The sequence below is a fragment of the Cynoglossus semilaevis genome, chromosome 20, assembly GCF_000523025.1.
Source record: "Cynoglossus semilaevis isolate Cse_v1.0 chromosome 20, Cse_v1.0, whole genome shotgun sequence".
NCBI classification, from domain to species: domain Eukaryota; kingdom Metazoa; phylum Chordata; class Actinopteri; order Pleuronectiformes; family Cynoglossidae; genus Cynoglossus; species Cynoglossus semilaevis.
In genome coordinates, this window is record NC_024326.1 from 6486921 (window position 1) to 6509219 (window position 22299).

Here is a 22299-nt window from a genome sequence, read left to right on the forward strand (position 1 = left end):
CTTCAACTATAAAGGTTTGTTTGTTAACTACCTTTAAGCTCAGGGTTCAACCTTTTTGGACTCATGTGACTTTGAACGTGAAAACATCTGCGGTATGATCCAAGGACCAGGGGACGAGCAGGATTGGACAAGGGAAATGAAAGCTACAGGAGGACCCGACACAGACTACTCCAACCTGGGCAAATGCAATGGTGAGAAGTCTGAATGTTGGAATTTGTATGACACAGTATGAAGTAGCGATGATAAAAATAATAATAATTATTATTATTATTATAAGAAGTAAAACTACATTTAATGTCTTAGGGCCCTTCAGAACATCACCGTACAGTGCAGCCAATAAGACAAGACAGTGAGAAAATAATTTTATATTAGCAAAAAATAAATGTGAGTTATTTCACATTTTACATACGTAACTAAAACTGTAAAGAGAATCGAAGTTACGTTCCAGCAGTGGATAGCTGAGAGGATCCTGGTACTTGTAAAAAGACAGGCGCTGGAGGACAGTATGCTGGACAGAGGAAGAAGTCGTCTGAGTACAGGAGTCCAGAGAACTTCATACATGTAGGAGATTGGAGCTTATCTTCAAATAAAACTCACAAAAACAAAACACATACAGAACAGTGGTGAACATCAGTCCTTAATTGTTAATTGTTATTTATATATATATATGTATATATATATATATATATATACAGTATATATATATATATCTTCATCCAATAACCTGCTGATGATGGAATATAATTGTTATTATAGCTTTTCAAAAAGTAAATGAAATGAAGTAATAAAAATGAAGATTTGTTGAGCACGCTTGTATCTTCAGGCTCTGGATACTTCATGCACTTCAACACTGGCACTGCCAACACTGGAGACACAGCTTTGCTTGAAAGCAGACTTCTTTACCCCAAACGTGGTTACCAGTGTCTGCAGTTTTTTTACTACAACAGTGCAGGAACCAGTGACAAACTGAAAATCCACGTTCGAGAGTATAACAGCACCAACCCTAACGGAACACTGCGTTTTATAAAGACCATAGATTGTGAGTATTACTGCTGTAAAAGCCAGTGCTAAGTAGCAATGGTAATGGGATAAATGAGATAAATAATTCTCCACTGTATTTTATGTTTGCTAACAGCTGCTCCTGAGAGGCTGTGGCAGCTCCATCATGTCAGTCTGGACGTTAAAACTAAATTTCGTGTTGTATTTGAGGGGTCCAAGGAAGGGACTGGGACGACAGAGGGAGGGGGACTCTCACTGGATGACATAAACATTTCTGAGACAACCTGCCCAGAGTTCGTGTGGCGTGTAAAGAACTTCAGTGAATTGATGACTACCACCCCCACAGAGAAGCCTATCTACAGTCCACCATTTACTTCGAAGGAGGGGTACTCTTTCCAAATGCAGTTGTTCCCAAATGGAGTAGAAAGCAATCCTGGGGAGATCGCAGTCTACGCTAACCTTGTAGCTCTTGAAGGAGAAACAGGCCAGATATGGCCCTGCCCATGGAAACAGATGACCATGATGCTGATGGACCAGAACCCACACATTCAAAAGCGCATGAACAACCAGCGTAGCGTGACCACTGATCCCAACCGGAAAATAACAGAAACAGGTCAAACATTTACATTTCATCTCTGTTTAGTTTTATAAAATACAACATTTAAATATTGTTTATGTATATTAAATATACTTTTTCTTCAGACAATTTTTTCTGGGATGACCCTCGCAAGGTGGGTCCCGAAGTCACAGCCCCCGATGGATTAAAGTATTTCCAGGGCCCACGTGCTGGAACCCCAGTGTATCTCACACATCTCAGAGCCAGAAGCAGGGACTTTATAAAGAACGGAGACGCAATATTTTTATTATCCATGGAAGGTAAGCTCACAAAGTCCGACAACTGTGTGTGTGTGGAAAGATCCACAGAGAATTAACCATTAAAATCTTAAGTTATGTGTTAAAGCAATATTAATGTGGAATTCTGCATCAAGAGTTAAATCAGGGTTTACTTATAAAGTACACTGCTGCTTTTTCAGATGTGTCTCATTTGACTGAGAGCCAGCCAACGCCTGCCACAACAGTACATCCTGTCACCACTCCTTCATCCAATAACAACTGCTCCAGTGTGGAGTGTCTGAACGACGGAGTGTGTGTAATGGACGAAGGAATACCTTCTTGCAGGTATTCATCTCAAACATCAACAGACACAAACTGGTGGTCAGATCAGTCTTAACTGTTGCGTACTTTTGCAGAACAACTGACTGTTTTTTTTTTTTTTTTACAATTCTGGTCTTATTTCTATCAGATGAATGTCTGTAGCTTTTTCTAGCATCTGTCTTTAGTTTACTGCTTAGATGCTTCAAACAGAACATCTGGACAACGACGAGAGTCGTTCAGTAAATAAAATGGACTTTGAACTTTAATCCTCCAATATAACTAATTTTGAAGATACCTTTACCTCTACCGTCTTAATCTGTACTTTTATTTTTTCAGATGTGTGGTGGGGAAAGACTGGTGGTATTACGGAGACAGATGTGAGCGCAAGGGCTCACTCATGGACAAAACCATCCTCGCTCTGGCGTCGTCCCTGTCAGTATTGGGAGTTATGTTGGTGATAACAATAATCAGTGTCATCTGTGTAAAGAAAAAGTACAAGAACCGTGATTCTGGTGGTGTCATTTCAAACACGTATGCAAACTAAATGTGGTTAGTAGGAAAAAATAAATACAAGAAAAATACCACAATATTTTCCGTTGTACTTTGCTGTGGCGTAACTCAAAATAAAACATAAAAACATACAACTCCGCCCTCTTCTGGCCACACGATGGAAAAACACTTACCTGTTCACTTTTTTGCGAAATAAATGACTTCAAAAATAGGTTTTGTGCTGTTGTCTTCACTGACACACACCAACTTCGTCTTTCTCACTGACTACATATAGACAAGACATATATTCACAAATTTAAAATTTATTATACCAAATACAGGAACATCTCTGTTGTCACTTTTCCATATGGATATATTTGTAGTTTTGAACTCGACACAGTCATGCCAGTGATAACAGTTGCTGTAGAGGGGAGGTGAGATCATTTAGCTGTGGGTATTGAAGTGTGTTTGTGTGGATGTATTGTATGTGTATGCATGCAACGATATGTTCAGTAGTGTTCATTACATACAATGAATGGAATGTTGGAGTTGTATTAGCACATGAACATATGTGTTGTGTTTGTGTGTTTGTATTTTTGTAGTTCTACTTTTTAGGATAAAATCATCCTCCCCACCATGGAAACGATCACTGACACACAGGTACACAGTTCCTTTAAAAGCATTTGTATATAACATTTCTCTTATTTACAATCATTTAAAAAAATCACAATTTCTCTCAGAGAAGATTAGTAAGTAAGTGACTGAGTCACCATAAAGACTGTGCAACTCCTAGGAGTTAGTATTTTAAATTTCTACAAAATCTTTTTTAATGCCTTTTTACGGGCAAAGAGACATGATTTACTGAAGAAATACAGTATTTTAAGTGCCCTATCTACAACAGTTAGAGTGTGGTATTACTAGTGTACCGTTCAACATAGCTAAACAATAACAAAAAGATTACATGTCTCAAGTTTTAAAAAAAAAAAGTTCAACGACTCAGTGGCTTTCCCATCAAAAGATATGGTTAAATTCTTACAAAACAAATTAACAAACCAGGAAATTTCTATCAATATTAACATGTGTTTGTGGCAAACCAATGCTTTTGAGACTGGTGTCAATAAGATACTAAGCTGGTTGTCTCAAATACAAAATAAAAAAAAACTCAGTACAGTCAGTGACAAGGGCTGGGCCGTGGACATCAGGAGCTGCGTCCATTAGCCTTTCAAAGGAGCTCAGTTTTATTAAAGGGCTCGTTTGCTTGTTGGATTCTACCAGTTTGGGTAAAAAGTGGTGAAGCGCTGACAGTGCACAGTTCTTCAAGGAGAGGATAAGGCAGCTGAGAGGCTGTCATGTGTGAGAAACACATTTTCTTCGCGATAAGGTCAAACTGCAGGATGTAGATTTAAGTGAATGCTGCAGCCACCACTGGAGGATGGACGAGGCTGAAAGATGAGGTGTCATCTCACAGAGGAGTGTCGTAGTAGTTGATGGGCTGATCCGTCCCTGGAGGCTTCTGTTGTTTCTGCTGATGCTGCTTCATGATTTCCTTCACCTCCTCCTCCAGCTCTGGAGGGATGATAAACTGATCGTCCGGGTCAGGTTGGGCTGGCGCTGTGAAGTAGCCGCCGGGTTTCTTTGAGGGAGCGTCAGCAGCCACTTCGATGATGTTGTGACTCTTTTCCTGACGTGCCACTGACCCGTTGACTCTCTTCTTTCCAGATGTCTTTCCTCCATCTCCAACTCCTCCTCCCGACCAGGAATCCTCCCTTTCTAGCCCATTCTCAGTTTCACAGAGACTCATGTCCACACCTTCATCAACAGGCTCTGGGGTACAGGGTGGTGGAGGTGGTGGAATGGTCAACAGGTTGCGCTCCTGGCAGTTGGAAGGTTGCAATGATGTTTGCAGCGATGAGCAGGAGGAGCTGGAGAGTTCTGCCCTGAGGCAGTGAATATCTGCCTCGACTTCCACACGACTGCCGTTTGAAAAAACACCAGCGATTGGCTCCTCATCTTCACTGTCCAGCCCACTGGAGAAGGTGGCACTGGACAGTTGTCTCTGGAAGGAACCTGCCAAGCAGGCAGGATGAAGAGCACAGCAGCTGCGGGCAGAAGGCAGCTCTGAGCTGGGGAACAGGTACTGACAGTGGGGGGTGGTGGAGTGAGCCTGCTGGTGCTGCAGGGACAGGGAGTGGGCCTGATGGTGCAGGTGCAGGTGAGGATGGTGGGGCTGGTCGTGCAGCAGCACCAAAGTGCTTTGTGGAGGTTCATCAGACGACGCAGTGGAGCCCACTTCACTGCTCATCTCACTGGTGCTGATCTCACTGCTGATCTCACTGCAGGATGAAGGCGGCACGGGCAGGGAGCCGTCTGAAGGACGCTCCTTGATGGCAGAGGACGATGACGGATAAGTGCCTAAGCCGGGGCTGGGCGGAGGCTGTGACGGCTCGGAGCAGGAGCAGCAAGAGCAGCAGTCTTCACTCACACTGAGCTGGACCACGACAGCGCTGAGGCTGTCAGTGCAGCCGTATCCCTGCGCCAGTGTGCACAGCTTCTTAGCAGCAGCTAGGCCATCTGGGACATTTCGAACAGCTTCCACAGCCTCAGTTGGAGACATCATATCCCACAGGCCGCGGCTGCCAACTATGAAAAACTCGTCCTGGGACGTCAGTGTAACTGTCTGCACGAAGGGACACGGGATGACAGATGGGTAGAGGAAGGAGTAGCCCATGATTCGTGTCGAGTCAGTGACGCCATTCACCTTGTTGTCCTGTAGAACAGAGCGTGGATGTCAGCACAGTGCTTGTAGTTATACACCAGACATTGACCTTCACTGACCCTCAGTTACCACGTTTACCTCGGTGATTATGGCCCGGTGCTGTCGTATCCTGCGGTACTCCTCCTCCAGTCCTACATTGTGAAGCAGAGACAGCGACATTGGCTTCCCGTCACGACACAAGATTACCTGGCACTTGCCCACGTTGGCTGCTGTGAGTGTGAAGCAGCCACTGGGGTCAGTGGGGTCATGGCGAATGTGACACAGTGCTGCTGAGCCGCCCAGTTTTTGACCAGCAGTCCCCAGTTTCCTGCAGATGACACAGAAGCAAGAGCTGCTGTTTGATATGGAGTATAACATAATGTTAAAAAAGGCAAAATACTCACAGCAACATGTTTATGAAGTTAGGCATTTTTGAGCTATAAAAGTTAAAATGCACAATTTTGTAGCTAATGCTTAGTGGGCTGGAGTGGACAGGAGGTAGGTCTCCTATCTGCCACTAGGTGTCTTCAGGTTTGATACCATCTATTCACGAATATATATGCTGTATATATGAGCGATGAACGATGTACCTTTGCATGACGAGGAAGGTGTTGGTCATGTATTCTTGCTCGCTCTTGGTCTTGTGTATTTCCTCAGCCAGCACGTCGTTCATCGTGCACTGTAAAAGGTAGGGCACCTCCACGTTCCTGTCTCCGTCAAACACGCCGTACAGAGCTTCACGACTTCCACAGAAGCTGTTCACTGAAAGTGCTGCAACGCAGAGTCTGGAAGAAGAATCACAGACGGATCAGAAACTGTTGTTTACTGCTTGTTCCAGTTTTCTTTCTTTTTTTTTACATATTTATTAGAATATGAATTCCCCATTGTATCTGTGGTTCTATTGACAACCTCAGCCATACTGTATATGCACGAAAGTGGGATAAACATGTACAATCGACTCGGTGGTCTGTAAATATAATCCATGCTTTCAATGACAGCAGCTTTTATTCTGCTGCCTGTCTTCAAATTGATTCACCAATCAGTATAGCCCTGTTCAATAGGTTCAAATTAGTGAGGCTTCTGGATGAGTGTGAGAGAAATTGATTTATTATTTTTTCCCTATCGTTGACTGAAGAGAACTCACTTGTTCTTGACGCCAGAGGCTTCGGTGTAACCATGGCTCCACACAGTAGGCCCACCAGAGGCCTCATTCGATGAGAAGGTTGGGGGTGGATCGATGCGGAAGCAGCGGATATTACTGAGAAACACGTAAACATAAAGAGCTCAGACACACTGTAATAGGACGTGACTTGTAAAGATGCATATATCTATCTATATCTATATCTATTTGTAAAAATGGCCATTTAACATTTCAGTTATGTATGTTTTAACAACCTACAGCACAGGGCTACGCTATGTGTTAAATTACTATTTATTTTATTGATTTTTGTAAAACGTTACAGCCGACTGTGTGTTATCTATTTGTAAAAATGGTCATTTAACATTTCAGTTATGTATGTTTTTAATTCATTTTGGTCCCTTCACAAACACCAAATATTATCCTGCAGGGAGCTGACTCAAAGAGGTCAAAGGGCAGCATGCAGCTCAGCAGCCAGAGGTTGCAGATCCCTGTTATAGTTGTTCTAAAAGATCTACTTCTGTCCTACATTAATGCGGTCTCATACTTGAGCTGCTCCAGGGTCTTGTGGTCCAGATTCAGACGAGGGTTTCCAGTCAGATCCAGCTCCTGCAGCTTGGGGGGCAGGTTTTCTGGAAGTGTGATCTCGCTCAGCTCATTGCAGCTCAGGTCCACACACTGTGGAGAAAAGCCGAAGCGTATCGATACTTAATTGATAGCAGAGGCATAAAAGGAGAGAGGCTGACGAAGACGTGTCATCGCGTTTAGGCTTACCTTCATTTCCATCAGCTGCATGACCTCAGGGAAGACCTCGATGGCATTGGAATGGGCTACGAGTGTGTGCATTCGCCGACAGTTCATGATGGTGGTGGGCACCGTCTTCAGCATGTTCCCACTCAGGTCCACTTCCTCCAGCTCCTCCAACTTTGCCATTTTACTGAAAAGGTATGAAAGCAAAAAAATATATATATATATATATATATATATATATATAGGTGGAGTGTTTGTATATGAAAAGATACGTAAAGTGTTTGACACACTCCAGGGACATTCCAGGGACTACATACCTGGCAGGGAAGGTCTGCAGATGGTTGTAGGCCATGTGCAGAATTCGTAGGTGTGAATGACCAGTCAGCATGGGCACACACTTGTCTGTCAGTCGGTTATTGGTGAGGTAGAACTCCTGTAGGATGCTGTGACTCTCCTCTGAAAGGCTGGAAGGTGGCAGGTGCTCCAGCTTGTTGGCTGATGCGTTTACGCATCGCAAACTGCACATGAGGGGGGAAAAAAGATAGAGACCCCTTTTTCTTTCTTGTACGAGTGATAATTAAAAACACAATGAGTGACTTGAATTCCAAATGCCCCACTTTAATATTCCCCTCCAAACGAGTGACTTGAATTCCAACTGCCCCACTTTAATATTCCCCTCCAAACTCCGCCTTCTTCCGTCCTTGAAACGGCTGTGGTTTTATATGCGCCTGTCTCCTCTGTCCTTGAGCGTTTTGCCTGCTGTCAGTTTAAAATTCCTGTCTATAATTTCTGCCCTTCATTTCCTGGACCTGCATATTTCTATGTTCAACCTTTCAGTCAGTTATTAATGCACTCTCTGATAAAAAAAAAATAATAATAATACCAACTGATGATTGATTCTACCTGTCAGATTTGAGGAACAGGTTGCATGGCAGCTCCACCAGTTGATTGTGCTGTACGTCCAAAACCTCCAACAGAGGGCGCTCCACTCTTTCAGGTAACTTCTGCAACTGGTTATGACCTGCACTCAGCTTCCTCAGACTGTTGCTGCAGAACAACCTGCAGTAAAGGGAAACATAAAGATGATGGAGCGAGAAAACAAACGACAAACGAAGTGCTGTGTTAAGTGTTGTACAGAAAAACAGACGGATAAACAGACAGACAGACACTGGTTTGAATGCACTGTAACTAAAATGGACTAAAATAGTCATGGAAATGGGAGGACAGAAGGAGGATGGGGGCGAGGATGCGTATTCAGAAAATAGCAGCGCCTCTAGTGGAGCCTGCAGCTGAAATTCATCATCCTGACACTTATTGGGTAAAAATAAATCTGCAGACTCAGAGAAGACCACTGCATTAAAAAAAGGGAAAAAATAGACAGAAAGTGAGGAAGAGATGACCTCCCAGGTGGCTACACAAAGAGACAGAGAAAAGACGAAGACTGTGGAGGTTACAGGCGATCTGAGAGGTTTATGAAGATCTATCTGAAGAGATATGATGGCGGAGTGGTGGGGAGGGGTAACCCACCGTTGTACTCCATATATAGACACGTCGTCTAAAATAGGGAAAAAGAGTCTCACCGTGCTGGGAGCTCAGTTATGAGATTGTGGCTCACGTCCAGAACTTCCAGTTTCCTTGCCTCACACATCCATTCTGGCAGTGACTCCATGTGGTTCCTGCAGGAGGAGAAGGATGTGATTTGGATTGATGTGGATTTTACATCCTGGAATTTTTCTTATAAAGCAAGACACTGAAGAGCTGAACATCAGCAGCTTCACCTGTGGCTGCACCTGAAACCATTCCCTGAATGAGTACTTGAAATGAATGAACTTCACCCATAGTTCACGTCCTCGTTTTTATTTATTTACACTTTTGAATTATTTAAGAATGTATTTGAATTTGTTCTACTTGCTCTCATCTACAACTACACTGCTCTAAACATGACCTTTTTCAAATTAACTTAATGTACATGAGCACACAAACTCATTGTTCACTTAAAATTCAAAGTATTAATCGAGGGTCAGCGGCTGCTTCGGTTAAACAGATAGACCTCTGGGCTCAAATTACCGTCTCCAGGAACATTTTATTGCGTGTTTCATTAGACGCAGTAATGAGTTCTTGTAAGATGGAAATCATCATTTGTACAAACACTACTGCGGTGCATATAAATGGACACCAGCTATGGCTCATTTTTACAATCAATGTGTTTTTCCCTTTTCTTTTAAAGTAATTTGCAGATTGTGCTCACCTCGAAATGTCCATGCAGCTCAGATTGGAGGGCACGGGACTGATATCCAGTTGACAAAGCTCTGTGGGGAAAGATCCAAATACATTAACCTACAGCAAGGACAGATGCCATCTAGGATGATGGATGCAGAGAGAAGAGTTTGGGCGGGTGACATGTTAGAGGGAGAGACGAAGCGACTGTGGTGCAGTCTCTGTGTGGAAGGATCTCTGTTTTTTTACTAGACTGATTCATGTTCGTCATTTCCATTTAGAGGAAAGTCTGGAAGTTACGATGATCTGTCTCGATCATTCTCGCAGCCCGTGTGCAGACCCACCGTTGCTGGAGGCATAGATGCCTTTGAGCAGACAGCCCTTGGCTCTAAGTCGGCCGATGCAGTTCCTCTCGCAGTGCAGCACCTCCAGTCTGGGGAAGACCGAGGCATCCAGTTCAGTCAGTTTGTTATCCCTCACATCCAGCTGGGTCACGTGCCTCAGCAGGTCTGGCTCGTCTGGCACCATGCTGGAGATTTTATTCAGCCTGATAGAGAGGGCAGAGAGGATGCAGAGGTTCAACTCCGGCCAGAGTAGATTGTACTGCACAGCCCGCAGCCTTTCTTCTAAGGAGTGGAACAAGCCTCAGGTCATGGCTGATGTATAGTATAGAGGGATTTTTTATAGATGATGTCAGCTGAAGCAACAGGGGAAATGGAAGTTATTCTCTTCTCTAAAAATGTTTTTTTTTATTAGGTGTAGACAAAATATACACTGAATGGAGCTTAAAACAAACTTAAAACATTTCACATTTTATGGCATGACCTTTTTAGCATTTTAAAGTTTTGAGTTTAGAATTATTTTTTAATATTTCTTCACAAAAATCATAGTAAAGTATGTTAATTTTGAATTTGCAAAAAACATTATTTAAAAAAAATATTTTTTAGTGTTATGTTCATATTTCTTTTGGTAAAAAAAACTGATCTTTGCACCCTCAGGGAGAATTGCTAGAAAGTCTTCCTGACCTGGTTTAAGCAGAGTCGGTAGAAGTTAGGTATTAACCTGAGGATTCTGCAAGTCACTCCTACTCTGTTCTTTCTCACACAAAGGGAAAACACCTGTTGGAACCGCTGCAGGCAAATCATTTGCTTGTTCCGTGCTGTCTCGCTGTCCAGCTGGAAGTATTTTTGTTTCCATCATTAGTCAGTCGAGGTGTCAGAGTGAAACCTGACCGCTGCGTCTACTGTTTGACTGGGCTTTTTTCTATGTTATACAGTACTTGTGAGAATGTCCTTGTATTTGACTACCTTAAATCGATGTGTTTCACTCGGAGCAGCCGGAAATTCTGCAGGACCAGTGTTTCCAGGTTGTTTCCGGCCATGCACAGTTTCTCCATGGATGTCAGACGCTCCAGCACTTGAGGAATGTGGTTGAACTGGTTAAAGGACAGCCCGAAGTAGCTCAGCCTCTGCAGAGAACCCAGGTCATTGGGGAGATCCTCCAGACTGTTTCCGTCCAACAGAAACGACTGCAAACTGACAGAATACCACAGTATTAAAATAATAAAAACCAAGACAATACTTTTCCCCAAAGATTTCGTACAGCCTTTACCATTGGACGTTACAGCAGTTCCTATCCAGTAGATGGCACTGGCACCACAGGAGCCCTACAGGCCACTGCAGGAATTTGCACGTTCAACAAACCAGGCAAATTAACTTTTTCTCTTAACCATAAAGAAGTTTCACGTTAAAGCAAGTGTGGCCACCCAGCTGTCAGCCCTGACGAGGATAAATGACAGAAATCCTCTCAGTTTTATGAGTTACAATAGCAACACAGTAGCTCTCAAATATGTGAATAATTGAGTTTATGGCCCTCAATTAGTGCTAATAAATCATTATTGGCCAGGCAGAAAGAAACTTAAAAGTTTTAATGAGGTTAAATCAAAAGTTAAACAGTTTTGAGTGTAATATTGTTTTGGAATTGAACTGAAATTCATTATAGATGATGTCAACTGAACTGAGAAAATACTTCTTTTTAGAAAAGAAAAAGAAGGTACAAACTTCTGCGAGCAAAGAAAGTAAACATTTAATAATTTGAATTCACCGTGTCTGGGACTATTTTTTTTTTCAAGATTATTAAAGAATATTTTTTTTAGTTCTAAAGATAAACATGTCACTCTGACATCAGTACTTAATAATATGGGGAGATATCTGTGTGTTAGATTAACAGATGATTTAGAGGATTCTTTTTATACACCATGTTCCAATAGTTTTAGTGTTTACTTTGGCAGCTGTCTATTTATGTGCTTGTCGTTAAGTAAAGTTAGATTTGGCTATGTAAATGTTTCGCACTCCAACCAGCAAAAACGCAACAACCCAGTTCCCCTGCAATGGTCTCTTGAGGAAACGAAAATAATAAAAGTTGGGTAATCACCAATATCACAACCCATCAAGAGATGAGGCAAAAACATAAATGAAAACCAAAGAAATGAAATAGATACTTCTTGACGCAGAAACACTAAACGTGTGTTTTAAATCTAGATGTACAGTATATTTATAGGACTCTCTCTACCATCTGACCCGGACACGTTGATGCTGTTGGTCCTCGTCACTTTAAATTTGTATCAAAAGTTGTTACTTACTTAGTCATGGTTCCCACAGAGCTGGGGACAGATGTCAGGTAGTTACAGCTGAGGTTGACCTCTGTCAGGGTCACGATGTCACAAATGGCCAGAGGGAACTGACCGAGGTGGTTGTTGGACAGATTGAGGCTCCGCAAACGAGAAAACCTGGATGAGAGGAGAGAATAAAAAGGTAAGGAAGAAAGGACAGAAAAGAAGAAGAAGAAGAAGAAGAAGAAGAAGAAGAAGAAGAAGAAGAAGAAGAAGAAGAAGAAGAGAGGAGAGATCGCAGATGTTGTTTTATTCTGTTTACATTATTTTACACCACAGCAGATAGGTATTCATTTATTATTGTAAGTTTTCACTGAGATGTTGCAGTGAACTTTTACAAGTAAAAAAAAGTCTCCACATGAAGTTGTTGCTGCACAAATAAGGACGGCATTGATGTGTGTGTTGTTATTTCAAACACTGATTACCAATGGCATTTACTGTGGTGTTCCACACACAGGGATGACCTTCACAGGGGTTAGACCCTCAGTGGGGAGGAACGGTCGAGGAAGTGAAGAGGAAAGGGGGGAGGATATGCTAAATCTGTATTTACCCATCCACACACACACACAATCACACAGACACACAACCTTTCACCTATCACGCTCAGAGATAAAGCAGCTCTGTCGAGCCAGAGATTGGCAGCACACCGTTTTAGCAGCACAGCCTGTAGCAGGTGCTTAAATTGGAAAGATGTCAGATTTTTCTCCCTGAGTGTACACGCACGCACACACACACACACACGCACGCACGTTTAGACACATTCCCACTCATCGTTCATCATGTTGATGGAGCAAAAGAAGCAAACAAGATGTCATCGCTATTGATTGGGGTGGCCAAGTAGTTCCAGCTGAGGGTGACTCCTGCCGACAGTGGCTGGGGGTGTGTGGGAAAATGTCTTTTCACCACAAATCACCCGCTGCATTCTGCTGAGTAATGCTCATACCCCCTCAGACTCTCCGTGTGTGTGTGTGTGTGTGTGTGTGTGTGTGTGTCATGCTCTGTCACTCTATCCTCGTGTTCTAATCCCTTTCCTCTGCCTTCCTCGTCGATTTAACGTCTACTTTCACCATTCTGGTTCACAGTTCCAATCGTCCTGCCTTCAAATGTCATTCTCATTGATCCGTCTGCAATCTACACTTTTCATCCGCAAAGAAGTTGCATTTGTCGGACATGAACATCGGCTGGCAGAGAGACGGCCGAAGCAGAAATCACATTAAAGCCAGCTGGACCGAAAAGCTGGATCAAAAGAGTTTGGAGTTAGCTGCCTCTGGATTTACTGGATTTTATCAGGACAAAATGAAAACCAAGAATATCCCACATCAATAATGTTGTTATTTAAAATGCATACGTTTAAGGTTTTTATTTCATTTTCTGCCATTAAAGCAATCAGAACCAGTAAGTAATGAAAACTAATTTAGGAGCTGATTAAATCCTTGATTAATAAACTGAGATTTATGGATATGTTCTACTCATTATTCAATTAAATCTGATAAATCCCAAACATGCAGCAAGAAATGAAATAAAAACATTTTTTGTCAGACGCTTCAGGCGTTTGTTTCAATTTTCCGTCTCCCATCTTCACGATCAGTCTTACTCTTTATCTTCTCTCTCTCTCCTTTGATGGCTTCATCTCCGATATCATTTGTTCTCTGTCTCCAGTATTTGTTCTCGGCACATGAAACCCGTGCATTGTTATATAAAAGTAACATTATTACAAAGGACACAGTGACAGTATTGATTATACAATAATAATGCATCTACTGGTGTTGTTGAAAGCCTGTGCTGCTGCCCCCGAAGGCCGAAAAAAATAATACTTAATGTAGTTTAATCCCTTTACAGTACATGGCCTCAGATGCCCCACTTTATCTCCGATCTCTGTCTTTCTGTAACCGCTCTGACTTCTGTCCCCTCCATGACTCACTCGCTTCCTGATTTTCCTCGCTGAACTTTCATAAATATGTAGATAAACAGGGCAAAGATTCAATGAGATGCACGGAACGTCAGCTGGAACCCTTAGCATGCGAGTGGTGATCTCTGTCTGGGGGCAGAGAAACATTTCCGGAAAACGTTCCCATGCCAGAGGAAAAAGCTTGCATCCCGGACAACTGATTCTGCATATCTGATTGGCAGTTCAGCCACCAGCTGGCCAACGGAGGAGAGGAGAGGAGAGGACAGAAAGGAGTGTGGCAGGTTCACACAATCTACTGCCCTGGAGAAAATATGAAACACCAACGCTGCAGGTGGTACAGTGTGTCAGCGAAGGACCAGTGTTTGTACAGAAACACACACAGACTCACACTAAGCTCCAGTTCAAAACACAAACACCCTCATTCACAAAGGCCGCTCCCACAAGTCCTGTTTTGACTTCAGCTCCTTTGACGTCAACCGTTGTAGGTTACAGTGGAAACTAGAGCATCTCTGATCCATGTCACATGATACATACTAGGACTTCATTTTTTAGCTCCGACTGTTTCTCAAGAAAACCATGTCTCCTCAGAAATCATTACAAACCTTCACATCTGTCTCTCTCCCTCTCATTCTCTCTCCCTCTCCGCAAACCACTTCCTTGGGCAAACACAGATTTACACATCAGATTTTCACAAGTGACACAACTCAACGGTATGAAGCCTGCTTGCAATAATATTCAGAAAAAAGATGCTGAGACAGTCATCCGTATGCACCAGTGTACATATAAATGCTAATTCCAACATGCATGTGGGCTTTAATCTGGGACCATGATAAGCAAGCGGCAGATGGTGCCTACAGAGAAAAAGTGAGGGAAGCCAAAGACATTAAAAGCTTCCCTGCAGATGCGTCTACTCCTTTGGACTCGGAGCATGTTTGGCTCGGTCTGCTACAGCTCATCCCTGGCCAACCCTCCTTGGTTACTGTGGGCTCGGCCGCTCAGACGAATGGCCCGTGTTTTGTAGGTAAAAGCCGACGATGTCCAGCGCCGTCGGCTACAGCCTTCTGTTTGCAGTTAAGCTTTCCTGTGTCTCGTCTTTCTCCCTAACGCTTCTCATAGCGTGTCCACTTCACGTGTGACTGATCTCAACCTTCATGTCCCATCTTGCCCGTAGCAGCTCGTTGAAAACACTCAGCCACCTCTCCTCTTTCCATAATCCACTGACTACAATGTTTTGTGATTCAGCTTCACACGTTCACTGTATTTCTGAGAAGACACACCACAGTACCTGTGCAGCTGCTGCAGCCGCTCATCTGCTGGCAGGAAGTTGTGTTTGAGATTAAGGTGGGTGAGGTCATGGCTGTAGAAGAGGTTGGTAGGAAGCTGCTCCAGGCTGCAGCAGGACAGGTCCACCGAGTGTATTCTCTGGGACACCATCTGAGTTCAGACAGGAAGCAGAGTAAGAGGAGGGAAACGGTTAGTGACAAAGACAAAAAGGAAGGAGGACGTTTCATTGGATTAACTTTCCTTCTGTGTTTTTGGGCCAAATGTCAGTCAACAGCTAATCGTTTCAACGATAAGATAGTCAAAGGGAAGTGAGCAGGTTAGCCGCCTAACTCTGCACACCACGTCCTCTTATCTAACTGCAGGTGTTTGGAGCAGTTAACCTCTCATTATTTGGCAGTCAAATGTCCAGGAGCACACAGGACGCGATAAAAACGAAACAGCAGCATTTAAATGTCCGCGTCTCCTTCATCTACTCTGTGTGAACTTGAACAGTTCAAGCCGGAGTTGGCCACGGGCTCAGCCGTCGTCACTGGGGCACATACAGCCACTTTCCAGGCTCCTATTCTGAGTGGCCCTCTGGGTCCCTGTTAATATTTAGAAAAGAGAGTTTCTGGCAGTGGCCTAGTTGAGTTCAAAAGAGAGGAGAGAGGGGGAGAAAGAGGAAGAGAGAAAGAGAGTCTCTCTCTGTGTGTGTGTGTGAACTACAAAGTGGCCGGCAGTGAATTGGGCGTTCTTTATTCTGCTCTGCTAGTGCTGTGTGTTGTCCTTAAAGGAGAGTTCCATTAAAATACAGAAATAACATTTCTTCAAAGATGTGCAGTTTATTGTCATATCTAAGAAGTATAAAAAAAGAGGATTTTTGTTGACATAATATAAATGCTCAACTAATTTTCCAAAGTGACTAATGAAATAGTCATTAGTCAACTCATCCTTAGTTCAAACAAATATTGAAACAGAGTTGTTTCACTTAACTACTATAACTCTATTTATACTATATTATATTTTTATTTAACGGCGATGGCGGCTAGAAGCTGAGAAATCACACGAGAGAGAAAAATAATACCGTGCAAGGCAGATGGGTGTGACCTGCCTGAGCACAGCTTTCAAGGTGATACAATATCAGAACAGAAAACCTTTTTCCAAAGAACGATTCCGAAGTCATGTCTCAGCAAAAAAAAAAAAAAAAAACAAGTTAGTACTGTCATGTACTGTATCAAACCATCGAAATACATACATCAAGAAAATATGGGATATGACCCAGAGGTAGACATGGCCCTACACCTGTCAATTTCTACTTTTTGTTCCATAAATAGAACACAGTTAATGATGATTCTTTGAACGTAAGTGCGTGCGTTATCAAATAAAGATTTTGGTTTTATTGGATTTTTACAAAGTCTGAGAGACAACTGTGGCCTATGTGTGTTGCTCTCTGATACTTGGCAGCAGGCTTTATCTGGCTGTCTACCCATTAGGCCTGTCGTGACACTGCAGTGCAACTTTATCTCAAGAGCTGATAAATGGCCACACCTTGGTCTAAAGCACTGTCTCTCTTGTAGATCCTAAACTACTTCCAAAACCATTCGTTTAAAAGCGATGCTTATCTATAAGTGTGTGATTATTTTTGGCGCGCAACTTTGTTCACATCGTAGGCATCCAACAGTCTCTCACTACCGCTTCAGAGACCTGACATTTAAGAAGTGGGGCAACAGTAGAGGGAGCACAAAGAGACCGAAATCTAATTTTATAATCAGGTCAGTTTTCATTTTATTGTTTATTTATATCAACGCATTATTAGCATATCAATAACTACAGGGACATCACATCTCTTTTCTACTTCCTTCCTGGTGTATTTCTGCACTTCCACACCCACTTATACGGCTGGTTGGACCTCAGTGAGTACAGTGCCATATTTCATACTTGCAGTCATGCATAATGTACAACGCAGCTGACCCAGAAGAATATCACTGGGGGACACATGCTTGTGTCCTGTCTTTCCCCTTGTCTAATGCAACACACACACACACACATGCGCCCACATCTGCAGTACCTTGGCGGCATGTCTGTGCCAGCGCAGGTGCTCCGTGAAGCTGTCAAAGCTGACGTAGTAGGTCTGACTCTGAGGGCCTGCCGAGCTGAAGGCCAAGCAGTGATTGTGCTTCTTCACCTCTTCCACCTACGGCGAACACACACACATGCATAAACACAGGAGAGACATTAGAACTTGAAATAGTGCCATCTCTGACCTCCTCCTCTAAATATAAATACGTGCCTGTAGCGTAATACACAGTGAACCTTAAACCTTAACATGTATGAATCAGCTTTTTGATCTGATACACCAAAGATGCCTCGGAGCTGCGGGGGAAACGATCCCAGTCGAGCAGAAGCCTAGATGTGAAAATGCATGATGCACGCATGATAGTAAAAATGAACATGTGCATGACATGAGGAGGAATGTATGAATGTGAAATTGCTTTTTTAGACACGCAAAGTCACACACAGCCACTCCGGGGCCAATGGACTCTGTGAATGAATGGCTGAGAAGTTTACGGTGTGTGTGTTTTTCTGTGAAAGACTCACAGGATACAGGCACATGCAGAGGCACCACGTGCATGAATGGCTGACCAGAGGTCATGTGTTGCGTGAGAAATTCAAAAGAATTTTTTTTAAAAAATCAGGCGTGGTGGTGAGCGCTCCGTGTCATGCTGAAAGGAGGAAACAGCTTTTCAGAGGAGCTCTTACATGTGAAGCGCTAGCAGTGCAGATTTACAAAGCCGTAAAACTTTCTTCTTTTTTTACAGTGTAAATAAATCTACTGGCTGTAACAATCCCTCTGCCGAAAGATAGCGAGGCATATCATGACTTTAGCTTGGAAGATAAAGACATTTTCAGTTTGTTCACATTATCGTTCACACTTAAAGCCAGAAAAGGAGGAAGGTGACTGAAAGTGGAAACTAAAGGACAAACAGTTGTTGAGGGTGAAATGTCATCGAGGACAAACCTCCCCGCCAGTAGTCATTCACAGAGGGTAATAAGACTTTGGCAGGGCGCTCACTGCTGATGTGACATTGAGTTTATCATCCAGAGTGTATATTACATAAACCCTAGATGAGGGAGAGTAATGACTCTGCAACAGCAGCCAAGCCCCGCTGCCTGATGATATTTTTACATACTTTTCCTCCAATGAGAGGAAGGATGTGCATCTTCCCGGTCTGGCTCTCCCTCACAGAAGAGACTATCAGGCAGGTGCCACAAAGGATGACCTGCCGCCTGGTCCAGCGGTTGACTGGGAGCTGAAGCTTCCCTTTTCGAACATTGTACGTCCCCGACAGCTGGACCCGCTCCGAATTCTCGATGCTTTGGGGTTTTCCTGGAAACAGAGAACATCACAGATGTTGTTTAGTTGACAGGATACAATGTCACAGTAAAAAAAAAAAAATACAACCTGTGAATAAAAATCGGCTAAAATAATTACTTGAAGATCATTTTAAGCAACAAACGATGTGTTAACGTTTATCAATTTAATTTAGAATGTTGTCTTCTAATTTCTCTAATCAGATTGTTAGATCACTTTCTAATTTTGTGATTTTTTTTGTGGTTCACACTGGTGAGTCAAACAGATGTGCAAGTGTCATGCACTTTTATGACACTTTTATTATTGTCTTGAAAAATGAAGCATCTGCATTGTTATTTTTTTTCTGTGCCTGAAAAAGTGAATCAATACGAATATCAGTTTAAGTAATATTTTTTAAGTTCTCTAAGTCTATATAGGCAGTAAGTGCAACTATCTCTCTCTCTGTCAAACTCAATATCACATGCGTCACTTTCATGTTATGTACGCACTGTTTCTGAGTTACATGTATTAATTTCAGCCATCTGTCTTCCTCCCCTACATGCCCTGTGCTCATGTGCTAATCTCATGCCTGCCAAACCTGACTGTCAGGCTGCTTATCAGGCTTTCTGTCAGCCAGGCTGTTTTTGACATTCTGTCCAAACATCCACCTGCTCTCTGTCTACCTACACCTCTGTAACCCCCCACCCTCCCCCAGGCTGGCATGTGCTGTTCATTCTCCTCCAGTCATTCTGGTTCTTTTCGTCCAGCAGCCTGACTGATACTTTGTCTTTCTATTATTTATTCTTGTTTTTGTTTGTTTGTTTTTTTCCCTCGTGCTTGCGGCAAGTTCTACCTGACATTTTTCTTTTGTTTGGAATCTATTGAAAAGATACACCAACATGTCTTTCTTTCTGAGCCACAGTATGAATATTTCTCTGGTTCCTTGACCTGCTGCAATTAAATACTATACATCTCACTCTATGCTGCATTTGAACTTGATTTATATTCATGAAAGTGAAAGAATACATCATTTAAAACTGTGTGGGGATTTTTAAGAATCATTTTAAAAAGAAAAATAATTATTTGAAAACATATTTTTTACATAACGTACTTTTTTTTACCAATCAATTACTAGATATTTCAGCTGGAATTCAAATGGGGTGAATTCCAGACGACCCGTCTTGGGGTTCCGACCCCAATGTTGAAAAACACTACTCTAGACATACAGTAGGACAGAAAGACAAAATAGCTGAACATCAATACACCTCTATTTAATTATTCACCTCTTCACAGTTGACCAGTTTTACTAACCAGCACCATTATTCAACACACTCAGCAGAGTTTAACGTTCCCACCCCAGGTTGGCTCCATGAGCTGATGAGGTCAGGGCTAAGGTCAGGTCACTTACTCATTTTATTTTAATGATTTTAGCAGATCTTCACCCGCAACGTGAAGCCCTACAACCGTTCCCCTGTTAAACAATCGTGTTAACGGAGAAATCAATAGCTGTGTTTCCACTGATTTATGCCAAGTGTGTCACAATATTGTCAAACGCTGATTAAAACTCGTGTCGACCACGAGGGTGAAATGTGATGATTTGTAAAGAATATAAAGCTAACTGAGTCACGCTGAGTGTGAAAATAAAAAGACTTCAAGTATATTTATTTATTATGTATTTATATAGAGGGGGCAATTACTGTTAATGTGATACCTCAGTTATACCAAAAATCCAACTGTGCTTGAAGCCATAATAGTAATACTTATAAATCACTGTATAAAACTAACATCTGAATATTTCACATTTCTTTGATTAATGCTTGTGCTGGCTTTTTAAGATTAATGATGAGTGAAAGACTATTTATACGAGCCAAACAGGAATATGCTTATTTAATAGCAAATAAAACTCACATTCTGTCCAAAGCTGTTAATAGATGGTGGTGAAGTGAAGAGCAGAGAACAGAGAACAGAACACTGAGGCAGGTAGATAGATAGATAGATAGATAGATAGATAGATAGAAAGATAGATAGATAGATAGGTAGATAGATAGATAGATAGATAGATAGATAGTTAGATAGATAGATAGATAGATAGAAAGATAGATAGATAGATAGATAGATAGATAGAAAAATAATGGACATTATCTTGGTTAAAAAAAAAAGAAAACATCAAGCTTTGATGCTGATACAATTATGTTCCACCAAGCTCAAAACTGCCCTCTGGATATTATTTTTCCATCATGACTTGCTACTCATTAAATTTCACTTTTGAAACAAGTGGAGTGTGCATGGATGGAATCATCAAGGAGGTCTTTATCTGTCTTAAAAGGGTCATCGTTACCATCGAGTCCCCAGGACACGCTAAAGAAAGACATAGGCATGTGTATTATTATCAGTATATTACTCCAGGTGATGTCTATGCTAATATGTAGTTATTAAAAAAAGAGATCATTTTTTTGTTTAGATTATACATTACAAAAGTACAAAAAGCACATCAAAGACCACGAACACATGTAATTGGTGGATAATCACTGATTGAATCCAATTCCATGTGCACTTCCATGTGGGACGACTGTACTGTACAGACTGGTTACCCTCGTTTTCAACTGCACTGTCTGGCAGAGTTAACCAGCGGGAACATATTTTTCATGACTGTGCTTAGAAAAAGGGGGTCTGTGTTGCATTAGACAAATTATTCACAAGCTTTTAGCCTCAATATGTCACATGGACCGATTCGTACTATTTTTAGGCCTTTTGTTGGAAGGAGATCTCTCCCACACATGCATATCCACCAACACACACACACACACACCATTTACCCTGCCTCCTCCTCCTCTTCTCTCGCTGTCATCCATACAACATACGTACAGTGACAGTTATTAACTACTGCCATATGTTCCTCCATGTAAATGTCAACCATGAGTGATGATGGTTCAAAAATAGACATTTATTTTGTCAGATGGAAACAACACATTTAGTCTGATTTTGTGGTCATTTGTATTAAAAAAGTGCTGACACCTTTTACTATTATCTCCTACAGAAAGGAGAAAGACAAGATGCAGTTGGAAACTTCAGTCTGAACATGGGAATCTACAGAGGAGGAAGCTCCGAGCTGGGCGGGACTCACGCGTGAGCATCCTGTTTATCGGGCTGGACCACAGAGAAGGATGGTCTTGTGGAACCCTCACAGTAGGTGAAGTGTATCATAACAGACAGTTATATTTCAGATACTCGAAAAAACCTACGGCCACCCACACTAATAAAATATTTTCAGCGGCAATGATGTTAGTCATAGTGGTGCATCCCATAATCTGTGGGCGCTGCATGTGATGTGAATTTAAAAATAATAGACGGGCCTCACATGGTGGGTGTGTTCCTGCACAGGAGTCACAGGCTATTCCTAGACCTACTGCCTGCAGGAGCACGACTTGACACAGTGTGTGTCTGTGGTGGTTACTGGAGAGGACTTCCTTCCTTTTTCCCCAGCTTCTGAGAAAAGCAGTCCCCTCCCCTCCAATTACCAATGAAGAGGGGAAACACACACGTACGCACACACACACATTAGCGCGATGAGACAAAACCCTTTATTACTAATCTCACTTTC

General features: G+C 42.3%; 2 protein-coding genes across 2 annotated transcripts in view; one reads left to right on the top strand and one right to left on the bottom strand.

The window, feature by feature from the left end:
- The window catches only part of mep1bb (meprin A subunit beta b), a 5286-nt gene extending 2411 nt beyond the window's left edge, over window positions 1–2875 (top strand). Inside the window, exons 9-14 of the mRNA XM_008334300.3 lie at window positions 39–191; window positions 824–1039; window positions 1136–1612; window positions 1702–1875; window positions 2034–2178; window positions 2491–2875. Coding sequence (XP_008332522.1) covers window positions 39–191; window positions 824–1039; window positions 1136–1612; window positions 1702–1875; window positions 2034–2178; window positions 2491–2698 — 1373 coding nt within the window. The 3' untranslated portion in view covers window positions 2699–2875. The remainder of the gene's footprint in view (window positions 1–38; window positions 192–823; window positions 1040–1135; window positions 1613–1701; window positions 1876–2033; window positions 2179–2490) is intronic.
- A 75-nt stretch (window positions 2876–2950) lies between these two features.
- Window positions 2951–22299, bottom strand: part of phlpp1 (PH domain and leucine rich repeat protein phosphatase 1) — a 40952-nt gene continuing 21603 nt past the window's right edge. Inside the window, exons 2-17 of the mRNA XM_008334302.3 lie at window positions 18538–18734; window positions 17415–17540; window positions 15369–15517; window positions 12145–12291; window positions 10811–11038; window positions 9848–10050; window positions 9535–9595; window positions 8867–8962; window positions 8190–8345; window positions 7604–7804; window positions 7311–7473; window positions 7084–7214; window positions 6543–6656; window positions 5989–6183; window positions 5498–5726; window positions 2951–5410 (exon numbers count right to left, since the gene is read on the bottom strand). Coding sequence (XP_008332524.1) covers window positions 4106–5410; window positions 5498–5726; window positions 5989–6183; window positions 6543–6656; window positions 7084–7214; window positions 7311–7473; window positions 7604–7804; window positions 8190–8345; window positions 8867–8962; window positions 9535–9595; window positions 9848–10050; window positions 10811–11038; window positions 12145–12291; window positions 15369–15517; window positions 17415–17540; window positions 18538–18734 — 3701 coding nt within the window. The 3' untranslated portion in view covers window positions 2951–4105. The remainder of the gene's footprint in view (window positions 5411–5497; window positions 5727–5988; window positions 6184–6542; window positions 6657–7083; window positions 7215–7310; window positions 7474–7603; window positions 7805–8189; window positions 8346–8866; window positions 8963–9534; window positions 9596–9847; window positions 10051–10810; window positions 11039–12144; window positions 12292–15368; window positions 15518–17414; window positions 17541–18537; window positions 18735–22299) is intronic.